General features: G+C 40.9%; 1 protein-coding gene across 1 annotated transcript in view; it reads right to left on the bottom strand.

Moving 5' to 3' along the window:
- The window catches only part of LOC126473480 (alanine aminotransferase 1-like), an 80,018-nt gene that overhangs the window by 47,697 nt on the left and 15,942 nt on the right, over positions 1-16,379 (bottom strand). The window contains exons 3-6 of the mRNA XM_050100555.1: positions 16,265-16,373; positions 16,031-16,161; positions 15,730-15,843; positions 15,502-15,631 (exon numbers count right to left, since the gene is read on the bottom strand). Of these exons, the coding sequence (XP_049956512.1) occupies positions 15,502-15,631; positions 15,730-15,843; positions 16,031-16,161; positions 16,265-16,373 (484 nt within the window). The remainder of the gene's footprint in view (positions 1-15,501; positions 15,632-15,729; positions 15,844-16,030; positions 16,162-16,264; positions 16,374-16,379) is intronic.

Genomic DNA, 16,379 nt, shown 5'->3' with positions numbered 1-16,379 from the left:
AAAGCATGTGGATTCCTTCCAGCTGTTATGTTCCTCCTCCCTCCCCCCCAAAATAGAAAATATTTATTTACCCAAGTTATAGCTTCAATACAGTCATTTTTGTAACAAGTGCACAGTACCTAAAGATCTCAAATACTGACCCATAGCTTAACCAACTTAACTTTATTATCTATTACATTCCTTTGGCTATGAGGAGTAAAATGATCTAGCTAGTTTGCCTGAAAACTGTGTTAATCATAAATATTAGTAATTTTACATTTCATTATCACTGTTCGTATGTACAGCGTACACCATGCATCACAAGGTGTTCAAACGTAGTGAGAAAAGACTACACGGAAGGAGATTACAAATAACATTAACAAATATAAGATCACTATTTTCGAACTCTGGAGTTAGGTACTTATTCAAGTTGCTTGCTGATGAGTGTTCATTTGTTGTCACAACATTGGGAACAGTTCACACACTACACAAAAATGAGCTTTTCTGCACTTGATTTTGCAAGCCACAATATGAACAACCCTGTCAAAACAGCTGAACTGAACATTTATTTGCACTCATTTACAAAATTTGCAGTTTGCAGAGGACAGAAGAAGATGAATAGCTTTCTTAGCTTTCTTCAGAAATTCTGAAGGAAAACATTCATTTATCATGGACCGCTGCTTCTTGTTTTCAAAACAGAAATAGATCCCAGAGTTTCTAACAGTTTATGAATTTGAGGGGAAGCACTCTGAAGTGCAGAAATGAGATTCTCAAATACAGAAATGACAGCACACAGGAAAGCACAGTGCAACTTGTTTAAGCCCGAAGAGAGAAACAAACAGGTTTGAATAGTGTCATTGTTCTTCAACACAGGAGTGTCAGAGTTTGAGGCAGATAGAAATCTCTTGGGGGCAACCACTTCTGAGGACTCGATAGCCTTCCTCTTTCCATGGTCTTTAGACCCACGGGGCTCAGCTTTTGGGAATGTAAACTATGTTAAGCTACTTGATGCACACTGAGCACTAACACGCACCTCATCTTTAAAGAACCCAACTAATGGATCCCACTGTTCCAACAGTCTCTGTGGGCACTACCCTACAGATGGTCATTTTGTGCAAACATGTTTTAATATCTTCTTGTCGTGAAGCTCTTGGAATTTCTTAAGGTGTTCCTTCCTCTTGCAACTCTTTTCTAAATAATAGAAAATGTTGACTAAAATTTCATCAATCTTAACAGGCAAATTGCTTGCACCTACCTCAGCAGCCAAGTTAATCAAATGACATGAGCAACCCAGCACAAAGTAATATGGCTGAGATTCCCTTAAAACAGCAGCAATCCCATTTTCTTTCCAATCATGACTGGAGCATTGCCTCAACAGAATGCTGAACAATTTTCAGTTGGTATTTTGTAATACTTGAACTGTGAAATTAACAAATTCCCAATATTATTTCCCGTTGAATCAACCACCAAGGCTGGGACAGGCAGCACCGAAGTAACTATGTTTTCCTGCTTTCCTCAAAACGGGCGACGACTAATGGTTCAAATGGCTCTGAGCACTATGGGACTTAACTGCTGTGGTCATCAGTCCCCTAGAACTTAGAACTACTTAAACCTAACTAACCTAAGGATATCACACACATCCATGCCCGAGGCAGGATTCGAACCTGCAACCGTAGCAGTCGCGCGGTTCCAGACTGTAGCGCCTAGAACCGCTCTGCCACTCCGGCCGGCGCGACTACTAAGGGATAAAGCTTAGCATTACTGTCATTGCTCCCATCTCTAGCCAAAGTAAACGGTCCACATTGCATGCAACTAATGAGTTCATTTCTTCAATCTGTAGCCATTTCTTTCTAAATATGTCAAGTCTTTATACGGCCACAACCATATGTTATTGCAATTTTTGAACCAGAGAAAATTTTCTTAAAAAGGGCACCAGCATGGTCAGCAGCAACAGCTAATCAATTAAAAATGAAGTGAACAAACATTCTGATCTTATTACATCAAGGTCAACTCCAGGAGTGATAAAAAACGAATCAATTTTCCTAATGCTACCCTTCATTTTCTTATTGGAGGCATGTTTAACAGATTTAATATGATTTATTGATTCAGTTCTTCCTCTGTAAGCAATGTTTATATCACACAAAGACATGGAACAGAATGCGAATGTTTCACCTTTCAGCGATCACATAATACATGGAAATTCGGCAGAATACGCATCCCTGAAAGACTGATAATATCGATCCTTAGTTGAACCCATCATGAAAACACTAAATTGCACAAAAATTCATCACAAAGTTGCACGAATACTAAAACATACCGCAAGCATAAACAAAAAGCTTTCCTGCTAACATGCAGTCGAAGCACAAAGCGTATGCAGCAATAATCAGTGAGATATGATTATCGATAGAATATTCGATTGGCTTTCACCGGCAGTGTTTCAAACACACAGAGTTAATGACAGAAGTGCAGCAATATTCTATAAGAAGGGATTATCATTAATATTATCGGTTGACTTTCAGCCGAATTTCAAACACTCGAATCTCAGAATAGCAGCTATTATCAAAAGTCAGAACTGAAATGCGATAAGAATGCAGAGGGTGGGAACAAGCCCGGGAGTTGAAAATCCGAAAAAAAAAAAAAAAAAAAAAAAAAAAAAAAAAAAAAAAAAAAAAAAAAAAAAAAAAAACGATGTCCATCCAGAAAACCAGAAGCCTACCCCAAAATCCAGAAATCTTCTGGGAAAACTAGAAAGCTTTGCAAGTACGGGACAGTGTAACGAGTGAGTGATACAGTGACTTAATTTATATGCCACATGCTAATAACTGTGCTTAGCCCCCGGATGCATGGTGTCCGAAACAGACGTGTATGTACACTGATCAGCCACAACATTATGACAACCAACCTACTATTATATAAACCTGTCCATGCGATAGCAGTGTCACATGGCAAGGAATGACAGCTAGTCAGATACATGCACGGAGCATGTAGTATCAGTTTGGTTTTGTTTTGCCTTAGGGTGCAAAAAACAACTGGGGTTCTAAGCACTCAACATAGTATCAGTGAGCATGTTGTCTGTGTGCAGAATGGAGAAGGTGCACAATATATCTGTGTTCGACTGAGGGCAGATCTGATGGTCCGCAGGCTCGGAATGAGTATTTCAGTAACCTGCACAATTTGTAAGGTATTAGAGGAGCGTTGTGCTGAGTGTCTAACACATGGCAAAATCAAGGTGAAACCACATCCAGATGTCATTGGGTTGGGCACCTACCCCTCACTATACACGTCTAATATCATAGGCTGGGCAAACTGGTAGAAGACGACAGGCGACAAACTGTGGTGGAACTAACATCAAACTTTAATACTGGGCAGAGTAAAAGTGCGTCTGAACACACAGTGCACCAAACACTCCTAACTATGGGCCTCTGCGCACTAACCATTGGTGCTGCGGTCTGATGAATCACGATACGTTGTTCATCAAGCCGATGGAAGGGCATGAATCCATTGCCTTACAGGAGAATAACTCCTTGGCACCTATACTGCTGGACGGAGACAAACTGGCGGCAGCTCCATTATGCTCTAGGGACCATTCACATGGGCATCGATGGGTCCAGTGAAGCTATTGCAAGGTCTCATGATGGCCAAGGAGTATACTAATGGTTGTGGGTCAGGTATACCTCTACACGATGATTAAGTTTCCCAACGGCAGTGGCATTTTTTCAACAAGATAATGTGCCATATCACAAGGCCAGGAGTCTGATTGAGTTGTTTGAGGAACACAGCTGCAAGTAACAACTGATGTGCTGGCCCGTTAACTCCCCAGATCTGAACACAATCAAACACATCTGGGATGTGACAATGTGGCAACAGAGCTCACTGCCACCCTCCTCCCTCCCCCTCTCGGAATTTACAGGAATTAGGTGACTTGGGCGTGCCCATGTGGTGCCAACTCCATTCATCGACCTACCAAGACTTTACTGCTTCCACGCTAAGATGTATCACCGCTGTTATCCATGTCAACTATTACGTAGGTGGTCATAATGTTCTGGCTGATCAGTGTATATGCAGAGTCTGCATGGCCATGTCCTTATTTCAAATATTTCTCTTTTGTATACAGATTTTTGGACTAATTAATTTATTTCACATTTAGTCGTATATTGAATTATTCCTGTGTTATATTGAAAGAAAATGATGGGCTCTAATAACATTTTATTATTTTTTTGAGAACTCTAAGAGTTCACATATGCAAATATTGACACTGTCCAGTCACTTTAATGTGACAACCTGCATAAATAACTACCTTTTGCAGAGCAAACTGCAGTAAGACGGGCAGGAAGAGAGTCAGAGAGGTTCTATAACGTACCAACAGGGATGTGGAGACGTGTGAAATCCAGTGCCTCGGCCAGCTGCACTAGGTATCTTGGTTGAGGATCGATGGCTTGTACCAGTCTGATTGAAGTGGTCCCACAGATTCTCAATTGGTTTTAACACCAATGAGTTTGATGGCCATGAGAGTACAGTAAACTCATCCTGGCGCTCTTTGAACCCTGCATGTAGACTATGAGCTAAGACGTAGCATTATCCTGCAAGGAAGTGCCATAATGCCAAGGGAAAACAAACTGCACGTACACACCCGCTCTGCTGCAAACCACTGCATAGTGTTTTACACTGGCATGACAATCAACCAGATGTCAACTAGAATGAACAGCTACCACCACACTGTTGCAAAAACAAGGTGGTCCACCCAATGGCACAACATGTAGCAGCGCACAACATCTGGAGTTTTCTCCTATATTCCTAAGTAATTCGTAAACTGCGTGTAAGGTTTGACATGATCTCCAACAGGGAGATGCATGCTTGTGTTGATTGAATATGCCTTCCAGAATGAGGTCACCCAGGGAATGCCACAAAAATATTCCCTTGGACATAATGCTGCCTCTGTTGTTCAACAGGGTAGTTACGTGTAAAATATGACTAAGCAAGTGGAGGCCACTTAACCTCCCCTACTCAATTCAGGAACCGTAGCAAGCCTCTGGAAGATGGGGACCCAACCCCTATGCGGAAACACAGTCAACACAGGCAGGAGGGGGAGAAGTGGTCCTCTGAAGAATAGGAGGTTGGGCTATGGGCTAATAATCCATACCTGAAAAAAATTTCCTATTGCAAAAGCTCAAGGAAATACAGCCACATGGACACTGAGGCAAAGACATGACAAGGTAACAAGGAATATGAGAAATGGACCATGGAATGTACAGACATTATATAGAATTGGGGCCCTTGGAAGCCTGATTGGAATAGTGAAAATATACAAACAACATGGCCTTGCAAGAGAAGATGAACTGGACAGGTATCATTCAGAAACAACAATCTACTATTTACTGCAGGAGCAACAATAGTGAACACATTTCGGGTGGGATTCATAGTTAATCAAAGCACTGCATACCCAGTTATAGGATTTAAAACAATAAGTCCAAGGATATGTTGTAAGTGAATAAAGAGGAAGTTCTTTAACGCCGGTCTCCTAAATGCACATGCCCCTACCAAGAGGAAGACAGCAGAAGAAGAGACCTTCTATGAGGAACTGGAGCAAGGTCTCTGACAATGTCCAAAAAATGATATAAAAATGATAGGCGATATGGATACTTCCCTACCATTGCTAAATACAGCCTTCATAAAGAGAGTAATGACACTTAACTCTGCACAAAATTTTGCAGCGTTACTTAACATGACAGTTTCTAGCATGTGGTTCCAGCTTAAGAATAGCCTTATAATTACCTGGGTGTCACAACACACCAATACTACAAACCAAATGGATCGTAGTCCAGGCATGGCTCTAATGTGCTGGACAGCTGTAATTTCAGAGGTGCTAATATGGACTCTGGTCATTATCTCCTCATAGTAAAAATTAGAGAGAGAATTTTGAATGCAACTAAAGTTAAAAGGGAAAGACTAAGTATATCATCTCAGATCTTAAGGACCCAAGGGAGACTGAACACTTAGCTATCAATTTGGAAAATTGACTGACAGGAATCCTTCAAAACTGTACTCTTAACATAAATTACCAGTGGAATAATGTCAGAAATTAAATAGATGTTGCTGCAGAGGAAGTGATTAGTATGATTAAGAGTATGAGAAGGCAACAAGAACAAAGAATGAAGCAAAAGCACAAGTTCGAGTCTCAGTCTGGCACACAGTTTTAATCTGCCAGGAAGTTTCATATCAGTGCACACTCCGCTGCAGAATGAAAATCTCATTCTGGAAGAATGAAGCAAATAAAAAATGCAGGCCAGAAGAACAAGAATGCTAGTAGATGAATATGGGAAAAAAAGCATGCAGAAGAGCAGATTCTGAAAGCAAACAAGTGAAGCTTTTTCCAAAGGCAGTTGCAGGACACTGATCCCTGAATAATACCAATGAAAACAGGAAATTCTACAGAAAGGTCACTCAATAACTTTAGAAACAAATTTTAACCAAAAACAAAACAATGAAGAAGGAAAAATAGTGAACTAATAGCATGACAGAAAGAAGTGTTACATTGTCTTACTACTTTAAGGAATTACTATATTCTACGAATGCTGAAGGATGGGAACTAACTGAAAACCAAAATAAGAGGAAAATGGGATGCCTTCAAAGCAAGAGATTTGTTTAGCACTAAAGTAACAAGCCAACAGTAAGACATCTGGCAATGACAACCTGCCAGCTGAGCTTATTACATGTGGTAGAGAGCATCTGGTTAGATGCATGCACACCCTGCTCTCAGATACATGGATACAAAGAGTCATCCCAGATGACTGGAATAATGATGTAATGTGTGCTATTCATAAGAAAGGGGACATAGTGGACTTCCTGGAATGTGCAAACTATAGGGAAATTACATTATTGAACACCATGTATCAAACATTCTCCTCTGCTTTGTGTCTATGTAAAACCCTTTACAGAAAAGGCAACTGGGGGAAATCAGGCAGGCTTTACACCTGGCAAATCAACTATTGATCAAATATCCACCCTGAGACACATATTGGAAAAACAAGGTAATAGAGTAAAGAAAGTAACATATGACACCATAAAAAGAAATAAGGTTATTGAAGCCACAAATGGACTGGGCATACTGCAACATTTAATACATCTCATATGTTTGACTATGGGAAAAATAGAATGTGAACTACAGATACAAGGAAATTTAACACCAAGATTTGAAACAAACTGGACTGAGGCAAGAGGATGCACTCCCATGTATGCTTCTTAGCCTAGTCCTAGAGAAGGTAACAAGGACAGCTCAAGTCAACACAACAGGCACACTATACAGTAGAATGATGCAGGTACTGGCCTATGCAGATGGTGTGGATATTATTGCAAGAACAGAACTAGCTGCTGAAGAGACATATAGGGCACTGGTGACAGCAGCAACAGAAATCTGACTGGAAGTGAACATCAATTAAACCAAATACATGTGAATAATGTCACCAGAAATTGGCCAGGTGCAAATAGAATCTATTAGTGAATTCGTCCATCTGGGAAAACTGGGAATATCACAGAATTATATTAGTATGAAAATTAGTAGCACACCCACCTAGCAAATAAATGCTATTGTGGACTGGAACTGTATAAAATTTTAATACTAAATGATTAATGGAAAATCTCATATAAAGATGTGAAACAAATACTAACAAAGAGATAGAGTGGGGCTGGCCAGTACTTACCTCAGCTCAGTACAGCCAATAGATACACAAAAAACAGAACCTTTCCCTGTTGCTTCATAACCTGGGTTGTGAGTAACTGAATCTACTTTCCCTTCTTCCCTTTCTTTCCCCTCTCTCCTCCCTGATGAAGGAACATTTGTTCCGAAAGCTAGGAACGTAAATTTTTGGTTCTGTTTTTTGTGTATCTATCGGCTGTACTGAGCTGAGGTAAGTACTGGCCAGCCCCTCTATCTCTTTGTTAGTATTTGTTTCACATCTTTATATGAGATTTTCCATTAATCATTTAGATCACCTATATGGTCCACATCCTTCATTGTTTGTTTATCACTTACATCTGTCATCTTAACACTTTCTCTTCTTCAGTGTTTTAGATATACATAAATAAATATTTTCGTCACCAACTGTGCTAGTTTCATCTTCCTCCTATTATCTTGTTCCGTTTATAGTCCACTTCTCTTTTTTTGTTTATTGATTTATTTATTTAACATTCCATAGTTTTAATGTTCGTTATTTGCTGTTTTCCAGCCAACAATCACTGCCAACAATCTCTTTCACACCTACCAGTATCATCCATTTCCGTCGATTTCGTGTTGCTGGCGATATTTTTGTGCCATTGGCTATCTTTCTCTGCCACAGGAAAATTTTTTTGGGACATTTCCGCGGCACGCGCAATCTCTGTTTTTGAGCAACGTGTGTTCTTTTCCCCAGATCTGGACATACTTGCTTGGTCTGGTCAACTTTTGCTGTATTTTTCTTATTTAGTGGTCTTCCTTTGGTATTGAACATTACCAACACAATTTCTTTCTTTCTCGTCCTTCCCTCCATGTTTTATTCCTTCTTATGAATACTATTTTTACTTTAGTTATTTAATTTCCCTACCCACCAGTTACCCACTATGTACCCTAATCCTATATCACATTATTTACATTCATTCCGGAAACATTCATTCACCGTAGCCAAACTGCAATCCCACATACTTTTCCTCCGGTCCTGCTTAACCTTTGGAATTACCCCTAAAGGACTTACCTTAAAAGTTCCCATCTCTGGGTGCAATTCTTCCTTCCACCAGTCTCTCCTGGACTTCCAGAACCTTCAATCCTTAGCCCTTACCCAACTTGCCCTGAATCTCTACACTACTTCATGTAACCACCACTCCCAACAGCTCCTGTCTCTCTTAAAAGTCCTCCACCTCTCAAACCCCTGCTTGGAGAACACACTCAGGAACATCATCCTAGAAGCCAGCTGCAAACTTGAGTTCCATGCCACACACCACCTGAAAAAACTATCCACAGTGCTAGTGCAACACCTAAGAAGTGGGGTCCCTCTCCCTATACCTCACAAACACCAACCACAAGAGAAACTTCAACAACCCCCCCCCCCCCCTCAGAGCCAACAAACCTAGCCTAGCCACCCTACTCAATCTCCCCATCCCAGCACATACCCCACACAGACCAAATCTCAACTATAACCACAGTCAAATGCCACATATCACCAGTCCCAATTCAGTTCTAAACCTCTCATCCATATCCCTCTCTCCTCCAGAGACATCTGTTCTATCAAAAGGCTTAACCTTTAGCCCCACACCTAAATTCAACCACACTGCCCTGGTTAAAGATCTCCTCTCATTCACCCGGAACCTCAACTGGAAATATCACTTCACTACCCAAACACAGCCCCCAAATACTAGACCCAGTGTTGAACCCTGTCTAGAACAGTTCCGACCGCCTTCTCAAAGGGATCCTCATCCCCTCCCCCCAAAACCATCCCTTGCAGACATTTCAGGAATTCCTCACATCCAGTGTTGCCTCCCAGTCCTTCTTGAAGAACATCCCGACAACCCCCAACATCACCCCACCTGAATCCCGTGCCATTAAAGATCCAGACTGAGCTGCAGAAAATCCTAAAAATCCAAGGTCCCTCACAAGGCCTCACAACGGCTTCCATAGACTTACTCACTCCACCTGAGCCACGTACCCCTACCTTCTACATTACCCAAAATCCACAAAGAGAACCATCCTGGCCATCCCATTGTAGCAGGCTTCAAAGCCCCAACAGAATGTATCTCAGCTCTGATAGACCAACACCTCCAACCTATCACCCGCAGACTCCCATCCTACATCAAAGACACAAACCACTTCCTAGAACGCCTCAAATCCATTCCCACTCCTCTCCCACCTGAAACCTTTCTTGTCACCATAGATGCTACATCCCTTTACACAAACATCCCACATACCCATGGTCTCTCTGCCCTTGAGCACTACCTCTCCCAACGCCCACTCGAAGATCTTCCAAAAACCTCGTTCCTTATCACCAACTTCATCCTCACCCATAATTACTTCACTTTTGAAGGCCAGACCTACAAACAAATCAGAGGAATGGCCATGGGAACCAGGATGGCTCCGTCCTATGCCAACCTCTTCATGGGCCGCATGGAGGAGGCTTTCCTGAAAACCCAACAGCTGCTTCCCCTGGCCTGGTATAGGTTTATAGATGACATCTTTGTGGTCTGGACTCATGGTGAAGAAACACTCCTTAATTTCCTCCATAACCTCAACTCCTTTTCGAATCTGAATTTCACCTGGTCCTTCTCCGAAACCCAAGCCACCTTCCTGGATGTTGACCATCTTGTTGAAGCTCACATCCACACCTCTGTCCATATCAAACCCACAAACAAACAACAGTACCTTCACTTTGATAGCTGCCATCCATTCCACGTCAAACACTCCCTTCCCTACAGCCTAGGTATTCGTGGCAAACTTATCAGCTCCAGTGACGAATCCCTCAACAATTACACCAATAATCTAACCAGTGCTTTCCTCTCCCACAACTATCCTGCAGACCTTGTCCACAAACAGATCTCCCGAGCAATACATTCCTCCCCGTCCAACAACAATTTTTCTACCCCAAGACCACACAGAAGCATCCCCCTTGCCACCCAATATTATCCTGGCCTCGAAAACATCAACAAATTACTCCGCCAGGGATATGACTTTCTCAAGTCAACCCCTGAAATGAGATCATCCCTTGACAACATTCTCCCCACACCACCCAGAGTTGCCTTTCGTCGCCCCCCTAACCTCCATAACATCCTTGTTAAACCCTACAATATTCCCAGACTACCTTCTCTACCCAGCGGTTCCTACCCCTGTAACCGACCCCGCTGCAAAACCTGCCCCATGCATCCCCCCCACAACCACCTACTCCAGCCCCGCTACTGGTAAAACATACACAATTCAAGGCAGGGCCACGTGTGAAACTACACGTGTCATTTATCAACTGACATGCCTGCACTGCACAGCCTTTTACATCAGTATGACGACAACTAAACTGGCTGAGCGCATGAACGGACACAGACGAACTGTCCGCCTAGGAGATGTCCAATACCCAGTAGCACAGCATGCCCTCCAGCATAATTCTAGGGACCTAGGAACCTGCTACACTGTATGTGCCATTTGGTTTCTCCCACCCAACACCAGTCCCTCTGAACTGCGGAGATGGGAAATTGCACTCCAACACATCCTTTCATCCCGCCATCCCCCTGGACTGAACCTACGTTAAACAACCTCATTCCCATTTACTCTTCAATCTTCTCCTCTTTCCCTTTCCTCTTTAGCCATTCATGCATCTTTTCATCCTACATAGTTGTGTTTATCTTTATACTATATACCTCTTTACTTCTGTATGCATCCTCTTTGGTTTGAAGCTGGCACAGTACTTACAGTAGAATATCTTTGGCTTCCCTCTGACAACCATGCCTCCATCCTTGCTACCCTCCCTGTTTTCCTTTCCCTGTTGCTTCATAACTTGGGTTGTGAGTAACTGAATCTACTTTCCCTTCTTCCCTTTCTTTCCCCTCTCTCCTCCCTGATGAAGGAACATTTGTTCCTAAAGCCAGGAACGTAAATTTTTGGTTCTGTTTTTTGTGTATCTATCGGCTGTACTGAGCTGAGGTAAGTACTGGCCAGCCCCTCTATCTCTCTGTTAGTATTTGTTTTAAAATTTTAATACATCCAGTATTAACATATGGCTCAGAAAGACGGACAGTGACAACAGTGTGAAAAACTAATAGGATGTTTTGAACAATAGATGTTAATCAATATCTATGAGGTGACTTATGAAGATGGAGGGTGGTGTACACGATATAATTTTGAACTTTACAGATTGTATGAAGATCTTGAAATCATGAAGTTCGTTAAAATAAATGACCCAAATGGGACAGTCATGCTTTTTGCATGGTGCCAAACCCAGTGGGATGAAGCAGCAGGGGGAAAACCAACATGCAAGAAGGTTTATAAATTATTGGTGTGGGACGAATGGAATGAGGTTATAGAGGATGTCTAGGCCGAACAACAACAGCAGCAGCAGCAGCAGCAGCAGCAGCAGCAACAACAACAACAACAACAACAAGAATGATCCCTCCTTCAGCCTGTTGAAGGATGTCTGCTTTCAGATGTTTCATGCTATACAAGCCAATGGCCACCTTTCACATGGAGCATAAAATGTTATTAATCTGAAAAGTCAATGGACATCTAATTGTGTTATTGACATGCAAATTCCACCTTTGTCACCGATGTAGAGCAGTCGTATGGGTGTCTGAACCAGGCACCAGCTGCGGAGGTCCATAAACAGCAACATTAACTGAATGGTTGTCGAGGAAAAGCTGTTGATTGGTATTCCCCCATACACATGTATGCAGCTGTTATTCACCCCTGTCATCTATGGCCCATGGTGTACCATAGCAGCCTTGGTGCCAGTTTTGGATAGCACCATTTTCCCAAGCACAGTATACTTTAATCACAGCATCATACAAAAAGTTTACAAATTTACTCGTTTCGGAAATCGTTCTACCCTTAGCCCAAAAGCCAACGATGATGCCCTTCCGGATGTCAGATAAATCATTTCTGTATTATGACAACAACTGCACTGTTTTCCGCATCCCCCTTCAACAACACACTTTATATACCCTCCACTGCTAGTGCTGTCACCTACTCTGTGTGTGTGTGTGTGTGTGTGTGTGTGTGTGTGTGTGTGTGTGTGTGTGTGTAGGGGGGGGGGGGGGTCATTGTATGCTGATGTCTAATATTGGTGATGGTCACCTTAATGCGGTGGCGGTGAGACAGTGTACAATAATGCACTTATAAGTTGCTGTTCTACATGTTACAAGAGTTACGAAGTTCAGTTCCTTTAATTACAACATCCTCATTTTTCACAAAAATAGGAATCGTAAGCCGTATTCTGACATACAATAATTATAAAATTTTCACAAAATCTTGCATTTCTGTAAGTTTACAATGTTTTTCCAAACCAAGAAGTAAAAAGAATGCCACAATGTTTTTACATTTCATACATATCAAGGTGCTTTTCCTACACAAACACAACTCACATATATGATTGCAGTCTATGGTTGCTGAGGCCAGTAGCTTCCCACGTACACAATTCCATCTGCAGCATTACATAACTAAAATATCTTTCTGCCATAGTTTGTGGGTTTGGTGTATCCTGGAGAAAGTCGCACTTTCACAGAATGAAATAGCTGTTCAGCAACTGTGAACAAATTAGGAATCCTCCTGTTTCTACATTTGTCGAGAACCAGTTCCCATTTATAGTGAATCGATGTAAGTTTGCTATCTAAAGATTGATCTTCACAGCTGCACCTATCGTCAAATCTATTTACTCAGATTATGGCTTTATATGTAGGATTTGCCTTTCCATTCAAAAATAAGCCTCTTAAAGGGACAGCCAAACTCTTCTCAACCCCAACACACAGTAAAAGTCAAGAAAACCCTTCATTTTAACGCGTGAAATGTTTCTCCATGTTTTACCATGAGGAATCACCACTTTTTACCTTTTATATTTGTGCAGTTTATGACTTCATCTAGTATTTCCTTCGACATGAAATAGTCACAGACATCCTTAAGTTTACAGATTTTCAATACACAAACTAGACCAGTTGCCTTCTTTAGGATAATGCGAACAAGTGTACAAGAACTTGCAGGAGATGTGGAACTTCAATTTCAGCCTCCAATGAACTAATATTATCTGAAGTACTGTGCTCTTCCAGAACATTCACATCAGTATGTATGAAGTTTAATTCTTCACTACGTCTATCTTTAAAAATACTTACTTCTTCACATGAATTGGCTACTTCAAGCCACTGAGTGACAACACTTTCAAAATTATCTGCAGCTGTACATACTGACTTTGTCCAGATAAATAAAAAAAAAAAAAAATGCGTGTCACAACCAACAGGTGCCGCAAAACTAACAACTCAAGATGGTAACAATACTGGCATTGGGGCAACATACAAACTAAACTAACTGTGACAGTAACAATAGCAACAAAGAGCAATGATACTGTGCGACAATACAGCATGCGGCTGCAAAATGCTGGAAGATATACTGACCTCTCAAATACAAGTGACTTATTTTTTCTCTTATAAATAGCATTACCGCTGTTGCTAACATAACTGCATCTACCATAATTATTGTTGAATTAATTGCTGCTTGTAAACAAGTGTAGAAGTCGATATGGAATGGAGAACATGTTCAACTGTAAGGGAGGGGGGGCTTTGAGGCCCTGCATATGCATTAACAGTATTTTGCAAATATTTTGAATTGTACAAAAACACTGAAAAAATTTAGCTCAGACTCAACAAGAGGGATGTCAAAGGGTAAGCGGGAGGTTGCTGGAAAGGAGTTCGAAATCAAGTCAAGGATTACAGGATATTTTAAAAAGTAAGATCTTAAGGGCCTCCAAGGCCCTGTGTATACATTGTACGGTTAATTATATACATGTTAGGTTACTGTACTCTAACTATATTCAGAATATCAGAGCAGTATGTGGCTATCAGTTTATCTGTACCACAATTACAGCACACGAGACTAACTGGCAATGAACAGTAGTTCACACAGTGCCTAAATGTACTGAAGTGTGTGAACTGCAAATTTGGTGTAGAATACAACCACTTTTAACAGCCAGTTTCAATGGAGGCGCAGTTACTAAGGGCAATCTGAATGTTTACTCCACATTAGGCTACAGCAGAACAACACTGTGGTTGTACACTGCCCGTCAATTGGTATTTGGCATCTTCAATATCTGATCTGTGTACACCATGTCATGCATCTGACCTTTTAAATCCCTGAAATTTCTGTAGTTGTGAACAGGCTAAACATTTAGCGAGTGCGTAATTACACATATTTAATTATCTATAGTGGTCCAAAACAAGTTAATAAAATCTAACAATAGTGTTTTTCTTTCTGTGAAATACACTGTCTCGCCAGATCATGTTTGTATCAAATACGAATTAAATAAGGACTGAAAACCGAGACCTCAAAAGAAGTTTTGCCATAGCATCAGAACTATCTCTTGTCTGATCAAATTTTAAATTAAATGAAACTGACGTGTTACAGAAACACTACAGTGATGCATGATGGAAAGAACAATACATCTCAGAATTCCAGTTACAGCTCAACAAAACATTACAATGCAAACATACAAACTTCTAGCATGTTTTAAAAATCCACTTACTACCTGTACCATCATTCTTTGTGTTACACTAATCCAAAATCCAGTCTGTTCTGCATGTTACTGTCCAACAATATACCATCCTCAGCACAACTGAATATTATAAAAATGGCTGCACAGACGAGTCATGGGTTTAGCTTAAAAGGTACGTCTGCAATATGAATATTTGGAATTAATTTAACGAAAATGTCAAGGCACTTCAAGTTAACCATGTGATAGTGTTTCCTGATATCTATTATTTGTAAATTTATGAAAACTGGCTTGCAAAATTTCTAAAAGTATCATTTTCGAATGGTCTTACCAGTTGGATTTCCAGGATTGATAACCACAATGGCACGCGGGTTACACACTTTTCTAGCCTCAGCTATGGACCGTTTCAGTTCAGTTACATCTAAGCCCCAGCCCTTGTCTTCATCAAGGTAATATGGTACCTGAAATATTTACAGTTACTCGCATGACTAACCTGGATATAGGTCATAAGAAGTACTTGACATTCAGAGAATGTGAAAGAAAAGTCAATTATACTGACCTGCGCCATGTTAAATTCAGAAAGAGTAGCAGAGTACAATGGATACTGAGGAATTGGAATCATGACACCAGGTCTCTTCCCATTTACTTCTGCTATCAATAACTTCATCACTGACTGAAACATTATTCAAAACACGTAAGTAAATTGCTGCTGCCTTTAGCTATTGTCAACTAAGGGAAAAATTATTTGTAAAACAAGGTATGCCAATTTATGACTACTGTGTTCAACAATAACACTGAACTCCACTTATAATTTGTTACAATTCAAACAATTTAACAAAAAAGATAGGCTGTTCAGTCACCTTTATGCCTTCAGAGGCACCAGCTGACAAAATAACATTCTCCCAACAGCTTGGAATACCATCTCTCCTCTCTATGTATTCAGCTACATGTCTCCTGATAATTTCAATTCCCGGAGAATCAGAATATGACCCTTAAACATAGAATAGTTGAGACAGAGCAGAAATCTGCAACGGATAAAATGCCATGGGCTACAGCAGCCAATCCAATTTATTCAGTCTTGAAGTAATACTAACCAACACTGCTACCTCTGCAACCAGCCAGAATTTCTTTTGCTCGACACTTCACATCACTGGGATACTTAGGATCATCAAATAATACTGGATAAGAGACCAGAGAAAGCACCTGAAA

The sequence above is a fragment of the Schistocerca serialis genome, chromosome 4 (genome assembly GCF_023864345.2).
Source record: "Schistocerca serialis cubense isolate TAMUIC-IGC-003099 chromosome 4, iqSchSeri2.2, whole genome shotgun sequence".
Classification (NCBI taxonomy): Eukaryota; Metazoa; Arthropoda; class Insecta; order Orthoptera; family Acrididae; genus Schistocerca; species Schistocerca serialis.
This window is presented reverse-complemented; position numbering and strand designations above follow the sequence as displayed.